General features: G+C 41.4%; 1 protein-coding gene across 2 annotated transcripts in view; it reads left to right on the top strand.

The window, feature by feature from the left end:
* Window positions 1-619: 619 nt before the first annotated feature.
* dock1.L (dedicator of cytokinesis 1 L homeolog) overlaps window positions 620-13,512 on the top strand; it is a 269,367-nt gene continuing 256,474 nt past the window's right edge. Inside the window, exon 1 of one of the 2 annotated variants that reach the window (XM_041568646.1) lies at window positions 620-1,060. In XM_041568646.1, the coding sequence (XP_041424580.1) occupies window positions 1,015-1,060 (46 nt within the window). In that variant the 5' untranslated portion in view covers window positions 620-1,014. The remainder of the gene's footprint in view (window positions 1,061-13,512) is intronic. The other variant, XM_018225171.2, reaches the window with a different exon arrangement.

The following is a 13,512-nucleotide window of genomic DNA, read 5'->3' as shown; positions in this document are numbered from 1 at the left end:
GTTTCAGTTTAAAGTTAACTTTTAGTATGTCATAGAATGGCCAATTCTAAGCAACTTTTCAGTTTTTATAGTTTTAAAATGATTTCCCTTCATTTTTCCACCATTCAAATGGGGGTCACTGATCGCGTCTAATACAAATGCTCTGAAAGGCTACACATTTATTATTCATCTTTCTATTCGGGTCCTCTCCTATTCATATTGCAGTCTCTTATTTGAATCAGTGTGTGGTTGCTAGGGTCATTTGGACCCTAGCAACCAGATTGCTAAAATGGCAAACTAAAGAGCTGCTGAGTAAAAAGCTAAATAACTCAAAAACCACAAATAATAAAACATGAAAGCCAACTGCAAACTGTGTCAGAATATCCCTCTCACAGTAAACAACCCCATTTAGAAGGCCTGGGCCCACAGGTTATATCTTCCTTAAATGTGTCTGACAATTTTATACATTTTTATCCAAAGATTCTTCTCTGATATATTGGGACCCACCGTGGCTAATTATCTCCCTCCTCTACCCAAAAACCTGCCTATGAAAAGTCTAAATTCGATATTAGCGGTGTATAAAGGCTTGTGCCAATGAGGAGATTGTGTGGACTAACACTGCTGCCCCAACACTCTCCTAAACTCCTTTCCCAGGCTCATCCCTTTCCTAGACCGTGACGTCAACAACACGTGACACCAACAAACTTTTTTTTTATCCCCCCTCTCATTCTTTTAGTTCCCCCTTCCTTATGTTGTGCCCAATGGGGCTTTGGAAAATGGCGCTGTGAAAGTCCTTCCTGACCCTTACCCGGGACACTCATTCCACACTTAGTTATTTATTCTTTTCTTCCGCCCCATCCTGAGCCGGAGGGAGGGGTCAGCTCCAGGAAATCCCTCACACGCCAGTCGGGCTGGGCAGTCCCGGTTCACCCCCCAAACAAAAGTTTCTGGTCCGGTCCATTGGCGCGGGGGTGTTGGATCTGTGCTCGTCGCGGTTCCCGTGTGTGACGGGACGGATGCGGCTGTGAGACAAACATGACTCGCTGGGTCCCCACCAAGAGAGAGGAGAAGTACGGAGTGGGTGAGTGCTGGGCGCCTCGTACAAACGGGCTTTGTGCCGTGTCTGAAACCGAGTTCAGTGCTGCCGTGACATCAGGGCTATGTGCCAGGCCAGCTTGTTATTGGCTCTTGGGCGACTGTGTGACACTTGTGAGTCTTCTTGGAACGTGTGTGTGTGTGTGTGTGTGTGTGTGTGTGTGTGTGTGTGTATGTATATATGTGTGTGTGTGTGTGTGTGTATGTATATATGTGTGTGTGTGTGTGTGTGTGTGTATGTATATATGTGTGTGTGTGTGTGTGTGTGTGTATGTATGTGTATGTATGTGTATGTATGTGTATGTATGTGTGTGTGTGTGTGTGTGTGTGTGTGTGTGTGTGTATGTATATATATGTGTGTGTGTGTGTGTATGTATGTGTATGTATGTGTGTGTGTGTATGTATGTGTGTGTGTGTGTGTGTGTGTGTATGTATGTGTATGTATGTATGTGTGTGTGTATATGTGTGTGTGCTGGTGCAGCTGTGTGTGTTCCTGTTCACTGGTGTGTTCTTGGCTGTGTGAATGGGCAACTATTTGTGCCAGTGATACTGACTGTGTTTGTTCCTGGGCAGCTGTGCTGGTTCTTGAGCATATTTGTGGGCAGTTGCGCATGGTCTTGCCTGTTCCTGGGCCACTGTTCACTTTCTTTGGCAGCTGTGCATGGTTTTGCCTGTTCTTGGGCCACTGTGTGGGTTTTTTTGTGTATGGTTTTTCATGTTCCTGGGCCGCTGTATAGGCTTTCTTGGGCAGCTGTGCATGGTCTTGCATGTTTCTGAGCAGCTGTGCTCGTTCACGAGCGCACTCTTGGCCACTTTGCATTGTCTTGCATGTTCCTGGGCCGCTTTGTAGCCTTTCCTGGGCAGCTGTGCATGGGCTTGCATGTTCTTGGACAGCTGTGTGTCGTGCGCATTCCTGGGCCACTGTGCGTGTTCTTGGGCAGCTGTGCATGGTCTTGCCCGTTCCTGGGCCGCTGTACACTTTCTTGGGCAGCCGTGCATGTTCTTGGGCAGCTGTGCGTGGTCTTGCCCGTTCCTGGGTCGCTGTACACTTTCTTGGGCAGCCGTGCATGTTCTTGGGCAGCTGTGAGTGGTCCAGGGCAACTGTGCTTGTTCTTGGGCAACCGTGCGCATACTTGCGCATCTGGGCATGGTCTTGGGCATCTGTGTGGGTTCCCGGGCATCTGTGCATGCTGCACAGCTGTGTGTTCTTGACCATTTGTGTGCGTGTGTGCTAGGGCTTGTGTGACTGTGTGTGTCAGTGCAACTGTGTGTTTGCTTGGGTGACTGTGAGCACGTTGGTAACTATGTATGCTGTTGCTGCTGTGTAAGTTCTTGGGCCACAGTGTGTGCCAGTTCATCTATGTGTTCTTGGGCGACTGTGTGTGTTCAGGCTTGAGTGACAGTGCGTGCTTTTGCAGCTGTCTGTCTGTGTGTGTTTGTCGGCTTGGTTAGCTTGTGCCAGGATTAGTTGTTTGCACTTGGTCAACTATTCCAGTGCAAGTTGTGTTTGCTTGGGTGACTGTGTCAGGGCAGATTAGTAGTTGTGCACTTGGATGACTGTGTGTCAGTACAAGTACAAGGTTGTGTTTGTGCTTGGATAACTGTAATAGTGCAGTGTATGTGGGTAATTTGTGTGCCAGTGCAGTCTGTGTGTGGTTGTGGATATAAAAGTGCCAGCTTAGCGTGTGCTGACTGTGTGTGCTATATGTGTACGTGTGTGTGTCAGTGTGTTCATGGACATTTGTTTATCATTCTGTGTGTGTGCTTGGGGATCTGCATGTGCTAGTGCATCTACTCTATGTAGGTATTTGGAGCCGTGTTGGAGTGAGTGTGCCACTGTGAGTGCTTTGTGAATGTGTAATTGTGCCTGACAGAGTAAAGCTGGCCACAGACGCAAAGATCCGTTCGTACAAATCAACGTACGATCGGACTTCCCCATCTCCTGACCTGCCACTAACCATTCCGATCAAATAAAGTACAAAAGAACAGATGAGCCGATGTTCTGCCCCTGACAGCAATCGTACGAAAGTTATGTGCGACCAAAGCTAGTGACAGTCTAGATTGTACAATCGGCAATACATGCAGAGATATTACCCGCAGCTATGTGCTTTTTGGATCCACAGAAGGTACTGGCAGCCGTTGGTATATAAAGTTTGTGATATTGAAAATGTTCCTGTGTGCTGTAAGAAAAAGCCCTGTCGGTTATGGGCAAAACCAGTGGGACTCCTATGTTAAAGGGCTGCGTCAACATTGTTACTGCAAAATATTGCCATTTAATTTACTCTTGGACTGCTTTGTCGTGCACCAATACAGCTAGACTAAATGCACTTACATACCTGGGACATGGTACTTTAAAGGATACTGTCATGGGAGAAAACATGTTAATAGTGCTGCTCCAGCAGAATTCTGCACTGAGATCCATTTCTCAAAAGAGCAAACAAATTACACTTAATTTTGAAATCTGACATGGGGCTAGACATAGTGTCAGTTTCCCAGCTGCTCCCAGTCATGTGACTTGTGCTCTGATAAACTTCAGTCACTCTTTACTGCTGTATTGCAAGTTGTTGTAAAATCAAGCCCCCCCCAAGCAGCCTAACAATAGAACAATGGAAAGGTAACCAGATAGCAGCTCCCTAACACAAGATAACAGCTGCCTGGTAGATGTAAGAACAGCACTCAATAGTAAAATCCAGGTCCCACTGCAACACATTCAGTTACATTGAGTAGAAGAAACAACAGCCTGTCCCATCTTAAAGTGCTGGCTCTTTCTGAAAGCACATGGTGCGGCAAAATAACCTGAGACGCACCTACACACCAATATTACAACTAAAAATAATAGAATAATAATAATTGCTGGTTCAGGAATGAATTATTTACAGTGTAATTTAGAAATAAAAACGACATCATAAAAATCATGACAGAATCCTTTTAAGATTCCCAACAAGTGGCTCGTGAGCAGCATGTTGCTCCCAGCAGCCTCAAAACAGTTGATTATTTTTTTTTTTAATTCCAGGCTTGGAGGCAAGTTTTGGTGCATAAAAACCCGGTGTATTGCCAAACCCACCTTAGAAAATAATACTGATCACAGGCTAGATTTGACCCTCCAAAATATTTTCTGGCCCCCCAGTATTTGAAATATCTCCATAGGTAAATGTAGAAAACATCTTTGTATAACCCCCCCCCTTCTTACCTCTGGCATGACTACAACTCTCTCTTGTGTATGGGATTGTAGATCCTCAGTGGGTAACGGCTATTTTAGGCTCAGTGCAAGTGCAGCTTGAAGCACCTTATTCCCATACATAGGATGTAAGTACTTTCGGTTGTGCAAAGTGGCTTGATGACTACCTCCTCTTAAACCTTTCTTACACGCTTTCAGCTCTTTTTAAAGGGATACTGTCATGGGAAAAAAAACATTTTTCAAAATGAATCAGTTAATAGTGCTGCTCCAGCAGAATTCTGCACTGAAATCCATTTCTCAAAAGAACAAACAGATTTTTTTATTTTCAATTTTGAAATCTGACATGGGGCTAGACATATTGTCAATTTCCCAGGTGCCCCTAGTCATGTGATTTGTGCCTTCACTTTAGGAGAGAAATGCTTTCTGGCAGGCTGCTGTTTTTCCTTCTCAATGTAACTGAATGTGTCTCAGTGGGACATGGGTTTTTACTATTGAGTGTTGTTCTTAGATCTACCAGGCAGCTGTTATCTTGTGTTAGGGAGCTATTATCTCGTTACCTTCCCATTGTTCTGTTGTTAGGCTGCTGCTGGTGGGGGGGGGGGGGGAAATGGAGGGGGGTGATATCACTCCAACTTGCAGTACAGCAGTAAAGAGTGATTGAAGTTTATCAGAGCACAAGTTACATGACATGACGCAGCTGGGAAATTGACAATATGTCTCGCCCCATGTCAGATTTCAAAATTGAATATAAAAAAATCTGTTTGCTATTTTGAGAAATGGATTTCAGTGCAGAATTCTACTGGAGTAGCACTATTAACTGATTCATTTTGAAAAAAAATTTTTTTCCCCATGACAGTATCCCTGCATTTATTGAACTACTGTGTGTTATAACACAACTCCCAGGTGCCCACAAGCATCCAATGATCTGTATTTCCTTTGTGATTATGCTGCTCTGACCAGGGTGGTCAAAGGGGCAAATTCACCAAAGCGCGAAGCGGCTAACGCTAGCGCAAATTCACCAGCATGACATCATTTCGTTACTTCGCCCATTTTCTAACGGGTGCCGGCGTAAATTCACTAGCGAAGTGGACCTACTCTAGCGCTACTTCACACCCTTAGGCCAGGCGAAGTTGCGCTATGGCGAATGGACGTAACTACGCTAATTCACTTACTTGCGCATTTTACTGAACGTTACCTTCGCCACCTCAGACCAGGTGAAGTGCAATAGAGTAGATAGGGCTTGCATCAAAAAAAAGTTTAAAAAGTTTAAAAAGTCCCAAAAAACGCTGGCATCTTTTACTTTTTTAAGGGTGATAGGCTGAAAAATATCGTAAATTTCCCCCCCCCTTACATTTCCTAACATATGGCACCTAAACTATACAGTGGGCACATGTATAGGGCAAAACAACAACTCTGTTCTCTAGCTTGTGTACTGTAATGTATTTGCTGCTACATATACGTTCATTGTACTTTAACGTATTTTCGAATGAATTTCGAGTGAATTAGCCCCAAAGAATTTCATATTTGTTTTCTTAATTTAAGTCGGTGATCCCCAACCAGTGGCACATGAGCAACATGTTGCTCACTAACAACTTGGATGTTGCTCCCAGTGGTCTGAAAGTAGGTGCCTATTTTTGAATTCTTGGCTTGGAGGCACGGGTTGGTTACATAAAAAACAGCTGTACTGCCAAACTGAGCCTCCTGTAGGCTGCTAGTCCACATAGGGGATACCAAATGGCCAATCACTGCACTTATGTGGCACCCCAGGAATATTTTCATGATTGTGTTGCTCCCCAACTCTTTTTACATTTGAATGTGGCTCACAGGTGAAAAAAGTTTGGGGACCCCTGATTTAAGTAAACAAACTGCAAATTTTTTTTTTTTTACGTACATTTTTAGTTCGCCTGAATGTTTAGGATGTTATAGAATTGCCAATACTAAGCAACTTTTCAATTAGTCTTTATTTTTTTTCAAGGGATTATTAGGATTTATTAAAGGGGTGGTTCGCCTTCAAACAACTAGTTGTTTTCAGATAGTTCACCAGAAATAAAGACTTTTTCCAAAGACTTTCTATTTTCTATGTGTGACCGTTTTTTTTAATATTGAAGCACTCAATAGTAAAATCCAGGTCCCACTGTGACACATTCAGTTACATTGAGTAGGAGAAACAACAGCCTGCCAGAAAGCAGTTCCATCCTAAAGTACTGGCTCTTTCTGAAAGCACATGACTAGGCTAAATGAAGGTGGTTCACCTTAATTGAACGTTTAGTATGTTATAGAATGGCCCATATTAAGCAACTTTTCAATCAGTCTTTATTCATTTTTTTCAAGGGATTATTAAGATTTATTAAAGGGATGGTTCACCTTCAAGCAACTAGTTGTTTTCAGAAATAATGACTTTTTCCACTGACTTTTTATTTTCTATGTGTGACAGTTTTTTCTAATATTTAAGTTTTTTTTGTTTTTTTTTTGACCTTCTAAAGCAGCTCTGGGTGGGGGGTCGCCAACCCCTGTAAACTGTTCTAAATTGATACATTTATTCGATACATTTCTTATCTTTGTCCCTGCTGAGCCAAATCTCTGGGTTTCATTACATGCAGCTGTTAGAATTGATACAATAGTTGCTAATACTCCAGAAATGCTGCTGAGAAATGTATCAACTAATGTTGCAAAATTGTAACAGTTCAGAGTCTGCACCTGAATTACTGAGCTGCCAGACTCAAACACCAGAGACAAGAGCATTAAACGTTATACTTAGATTTTGTTCTTTATTTCTGGGGAACAATATAAAAACAACTGAATTGAAAAAAAGTGTTTGAAAGGTGAACAACCACTTTAAAGGGGTTATTCACCTTCCAAAAATTTTTTTAATTGAGTTGTTTTCAGATTGCTTGCAATAAACAAATGCATTTTCCAATTGCTTAACATCTTTTGTTTTTTACCATTTTGCCAAAATGTAAGATTAAAGTTAAGCGTCCCTGTCTGGCAGCTCCATAATCCAGGAGCATTCTGAACTGTTACAATTTGATACATTTAGTTGATACAATTAGTTGATACATTTCTCAGAAGAATCTATGGGGAATATAAGTGCAACTATTGTATCAATTCTAACAGCTGCCTTTAATGAAACCCAGAAATTATGCTCAACACGGGCAAAGATAAGAAATGTATCAACTAAATGTATTAATTTAGAACAGTTTACAGGGTCAGCGACCCCTTCCTCCCAGAGCTGCTTTAGAAGGTTAAAAATGCAATATTACATTTCAATATTAGACAAATGATCACAAATAGAAAGTAATTGGAAAAAGTTATTTCTTGTGAACTGTCTGAAAACCACTGAACTGGAATTTTTTTTGAAGGTGAACAACTGTAAAACACACAATGCCATTGCTGCTCCTACAATCTGTATGAGGTGTGAACAGTTGAACAATGTGGGCACTTTCAGTCTGGGTTTCGGGTGTGAAAAGTACAGGGCTTTAGGGGTGTGAACAATAAATTTGTCACAGGTATGAACAATGCAGGGAGGATTACAGGTCTGCACAATGCAGTAGTTTACGGTTTAAATTTGAGGTGTAAACAATTCAGGGGACAGTTAATCTTTGTAGTGATACCCGACAACTAATCGCCTCTTCTTCGGGCGACTAATCTTCCCGAAAAGCCTTCCCGCCGGATAGAATCTAAATTGCCGGTGTATTCGTTTTCCAAAGTCGTCTGAAGTTGCTGATTTAGATTCAAGACAGTGATTTAGATTCTAGCCGGCTGGAAGGCTTTTTGGGGGGGATTAGTACCCAATGAAGAGGTGATTTAGTCGCAGGCAACTAAATCTCCCCAAATCTTCGTCTGTATCTCTACCCTTAAAGTTGCACAAGTTGAATAGTCACAGCAGCCAGACTTTCATGGGGGGGGGGCAAACAAGAGGTGGTCGGCCCATGGTCCGCCAGTTGGACGGCACTGCTATTCATAATACTAAAAGTTAACTCAAAGATGAACAACCCCTCCCATCCATTCAAAATTCAACCTATCAGAATTTTATAAAAAAAAATATATTTTTTTCAAACTCGGATGTATTAAATCGACCCGAAAACTCGATTTTAATGTTGAAAACTCGATTCAAGTTTTTTTTTCTCCAAAAAAGGACTTGAATGTCAGGAAGGCTGCAAACAATTCCAACATGATCTGTTGGAATTATCTGTTGGAATTATTATTATTATTGGCCCGTGTGTGGGGCCATCCGAAGGGCTTCCCAGATCGATTTCTGGCCAGATCTCGATCGGGCAGGTTAAAAAAAATCCCGTCGGATCGCAGCCGCATCATTGTGTTTATGCGTTCCCGCGATCAGAGCGCCCGTTTCGGATGCATTATGATATGATCGCTGGGCCCTAGGGCCCACAATCAGATCAGCCCAATATTGCCCACCTCAATGGGGGTATATTGGGGAGAGATTGCCAAACGAGCGGATCTCTACGTCTATGGCCACCTTTACTGGGAATGGGAATCTAACTGCCTTCCAGATGTGATTGACAACTCCCAGCAAACCCAGGCAGCTCTTGGGCTTGTGAGAGCTGCAGTTCATTTGCAGTTTTCTGATGTGGTACGAATGCCCAGATAACCCCCCTGCCCTTGAATCAATGAACCCGGCATGTTATTGTATGCAGCTTACACGAGTCGGGTTTCTATATTTGAATATCTCCAAACACCACTCCTATGCGGTCTGCTGATTTGAAACGATGTATAAGAAGAGGAAGTGGCTTCACTTCCAGCACTTTATGTGGCAACAGAGTTAATGCTAGTAATGTGGTCGTGTGGCAGCCAGCCTCAGCACAAGCTCAAAAACATTGCCCACATCTGTCTATTGTTGCCCCGGGGGCTGAGCAAATAGCGTAGTGTTTGAATTCCGTTGCTCATCAATTTGGAATGGCCTGGAAGGCACGCCTATTCCCCCAGCTCACAGCAACGGAAGGGCCTTTCCATTCAGTCTGAGCTCTCCCGACCCCTCCCTCCCTCGCAGCAGCAGTTACCTCGTCTCTCTTTCCTTAAACTAGGCTGGGATTTGTTTGTTTGGAAATCAATTAGCCAAATTGAAATCACAAGTGCTTCTCTTTCTAGGGGCAACACTTTAATAAACTGTCTCTGTGACACTTATCCTCCATAAATGTCAAACTGAAATAAGCTGTTTACATTGAAGGGATGCACCGAATCCAGGATTTGGTTCGGGATTTGGCCAGGATCCATCCTTTTTCAGCAGGATTCAAATTTGCCCGAATCCTTCTGCCCGGCCGAACCGAATCCGAATCCTAATTTGCATATGAAAATTAGGGACGGGGAGGGAAATCACATGACTTTTTGTCACAAAACAAGGAAGTAAAAAATGTTTTCCCCCTTCCCACCACTAATCTGCATATGCAAATTCAGATTCAGTTCAGTATTCGGCCGAAACTTTTGTGAAGGATTCAGGGGTTCGGCCGTATCCAAAACAGTGGATTCAGTGCATCCCTAGTTGATAGCAATGGGCTTTAAAGGGGTTGTTTACCTTTAAATTAACTGTTAGTATGATGTAGAGAGTGATATTCTGAGAACATTTGCGCTTGGTTTTCATTATTTCTGTTTTTTGAGTTATTTATCTTTTTATTCAGCAGCTCTCCAGTTTGCAATTTCAGCCATCTGGTTGCTAGGCTCCAAATTACCCTAGCAACCATGCTCTGATTTGAATAAGAGACTGGGATATGAATCGGAAAGGGCCTGAACAGAAAGAGGAGTAATAAAAAGTAGCAATAGCAATACATTTGTAACCTTACAGAGCAGTTGTTTTTTATATGGGGTCAGTGACCCCTATTTGAAAGCTGGAAAGAGTCAGAAGAAGAAGGCACATAATGAAAAACTATAAATAATGAAGACCAATTGAAAAGTTGCTTAGCATAAGGGATGCCCCAAATCCACTTTTTTGGATTCGACTGAACCCCCGAATCCTTTTTGGCCGAATACTGAACCAAATTCGAATCCTAACGTGTGAAGGGGAAAACATTTTTTACTTCCTTGTTTTGTGACAAAAAAAGTCACAAGACTAATTTGCATATGCAAATTAGGATTCAGTTCGGCCAGGCAGAAGTATTTGACCAAAAGTATTTGACCAAATCCGAATCCTGCTGTAAAAAGGCAGAATCCCGAACTGAGTCCTGCATTCTGTGCATCCCTACTTAGAATTAGCCATTCTATAACATATCAAAAATTACTGGTACAGGGATGTACACCCTGTAGCCCTGTTCTTTAGTTACTTGGTAGAAGGCTGAGAGTGTTGCAGTTTAAAGGAACGGTAACACCAAAAAATTTAAGTTTTTTAAAGTAATGAAAATATCATGTAATGTTGCCCTGCACTGGTAAAACTGATTTGTTTGCTTCAGAAACTCGACTATAGTTCATATAAACAAGCTGCCGTAGCAATGGTGGAAATTGAAAAAAAGTTTATATGGCACAGGTTAAATAGTGGATAACAGATAACACCATTTTGTTCTGCAGAGCTTATCTGCTGTGTAACCTGAGCCTTTTCTCCTTTGAATGGCTGCCCCCATGGCTACACAGCAGCTTATTTATATAAACAATAGTAGTGTTTCTGAAGCAAACACCCCAGTCTTACCAGTGCAGGGCAACACTACATTATATTTGTATTACTTTAAAACACTTTCATTTTTTGATGTTACTGTTCCTTTAACAGCGGCTGGTAAGCTGCAGTGTCTATATAGCTAATAAAGCACGTGCATTATTAAATGTATATGGTTCTATTTGGAATATTAAGCCTATAATGCAGTATGTACATACACATTAATGTGGCGGTCTATCATTGTTATTATTGGGTGGTGGAATTCACAGTTATCCCCTGTTCTTTATCACAGAACAATGCAGAATGTCCAGAAAGTGAATTGCTTTGTGCCTTGTAGTTCTGCCTCTCCGTTGTCATGTTCAGGAAGGTTCTGCCTGTTTGATGTGCTCTATTCAAGCAGTATATCCGGCCTCTTTCCAACTTCCCATTGTTTTGGGAAAACAGGGAAAATGTGCCTGTTCTGGAAAGTCTTATGTATAGGTTTTTAGTTGTGAACAAGATCTCATTTAACTGGGTTGTACAACCTCTATGTCATATTCTCTCTAATGGTGTTATTCACCTATTTTTAGGTTATGGTTTAAAGTTTGAATCTCTTCAACCTGTGTCTAACAATTTATTTCTTGGCAACACATGAGAGAGGTTTTCATTCTAGTTCTGTAACCATGAGTAACATTTGACTCCTGTTTCTCTTCCTAAAACCATTGTACAGGTATGGGACCTGTTATCTAGAAAGCTCTGGGGTTTTCTGGATAACTGATCTTTCCTTAATTTGGATCTTCTAGAAACTCGTGTAAACATTAAATAAACCCAATAGGCTGGTTTTGCTTCCAATAAGGATTAATTATTTCTTGGATTGGATCAAGTACAAGCTACTGTTTTATTATTACAGAGAAAAAGGAAATCATTTTTAAATAATGTGGCTTATTTGGATACAATGGAGTCTGTGGCAGATGGCCATTCTGTAATTTGGAGCTTTCTGGATAACTGATCCCATATCTGTATTGTAAACATGCCCTATTTCAATTTGAATGGCTGCCCCATGGCTACACAGCGGCTTATTTGTATTAAAGGGGTTGTTCACCTTTTAAATGAACTTTTAGTATGATGTAGAGAGTGATATTTTGAGACACTTTGCAATTGGTTTTAATTTTTTATTATTTGTGTTTTTTTTTTAGTTAATTGGCTTTTTATTTAGCACCTCTCCAGCTTGCCATTTTAGCAATCTGGTTGCGAGGGTCCAAATTACCCTAGCAACCATGCATTGATTTGAATAGAAAGAGGACTACTAAAAGTAGCAACAGCAATACATGTGTAGCCTTACATTCGTTTTTAGATGGGGTCAGTGACCCCCATTTGAAAGCTGGGAAGAGACAAAAGAAGAAGGCAAATAATTATAAAAAATAAATACTGAAGACCATTTGTTGCTTAGAATTCGCCATTCTATAATGTGCTAAAAGTTAACCCAAAGGTGAACCACCCCTTTAACTATATTTAAACACAATTTCCATTGTAAAATTGTAACCGTTTGGTACAGAGTTTATGGAGAGCCACACAGATATGACTGGACAAGCAATTGCTTGTGAACCAAAAGCTATTCCTTGAAGCAGCTATTTACAACACTGCCTTGGGTGTTGTCTGCATTGACGCCCATTACAATGTAAAGCTGGTGGGACCTGCATCTATCTATCATCTATCTATCTATCATCTATCTATCTATCTATCTATCTATCTATCTATCTATCTATCTATCTATCTATCTATCTATCTATCTATCTATCTATCTATCTATCTATCTATCTATCTATCTATCTCTCTGTCTCTCTCTGTCTCTTTCTCTCTCTATCTACCTCTCTCTCTCTATCTCTTTATCTACCTCTCTCTCTCTATCTTTTTATCTACCTCTCTCTCTATCTCTTTATCTACCTCTCTCTCTCTATCTCTTTATCTACCTCTCTCTCTCTATCTCTTTATCTACCTCTCTCTCTCTATCTCTTTATCTACCTCTCTCTCTATCTCTTTATCTACCTCTCTCTCTATCTCTTTATCTACCTCTCTCTATCTCATCTCTCTCTCTATCTCTATCTCTTTATCCATCTCTCTCTCTCTCTCTCTCTCTCTCTATGTCTGTCTTCTCTCTCATCTCTCTCTGTCTTCTCTGTCTTCTCTCTCTCTCTGTATTTCTGTCTGTCTATCTAATATCTCTCTCTCTCTCTCTCTTTCTCTCTCTCTCTCTCTCTTTCTCTCTCTCTCTCTCTTTCTCTCTCTCTCTCTCTCTCTCTCTCTCTCTCTCTCTCTCTCTCTCTCTCTCTCTCTCTATGTCTGTCTATACACACACATTACAATTTCACAGTGCCAATATACAGTAAAAGGAGCAGCAACAGACTAAAATAACTTGATAACCTGTTTGTACAGAATACTGAGTGAATGGTAGACTCTGTCCCTAAGAGCTTACAGTTGAAAACCCATAGCTTCTTCAAAGAACAATGGGACAAAAAGGCTACATCACTGTGACTAAACCAATTAATCATCAGGGTAAGGAAGCCTGTTGCAGACTGGGTCAATAACCTTAGGGACAAAGGCTTCTTCTTTTGACTGCTTCCCTGTTTTATGGCAATTATTATCACATGCTTTGTATAAGAGAGGGACAGAAGCCTATAAGTAATAG

Source organism: Xenopus laevis, chromosome 7L (genome assembly GCF_017654675.1).
Source record: "Xenopus laevis strain J_2021 chromosome 7L, Xenopus_laevis_v10.1, whole genome shotgun sequence".
NCBI lineage: Eukaryota > Metazoa > Chordata > Amphibia > Anura > Pipidae > Xenopus > Xenopus laevis.
The sequence above is the reverse complement of the archived record's forward strand: the minus strand, read 5'-3'. Positions and strand labels throughout refer to the sequence as shown.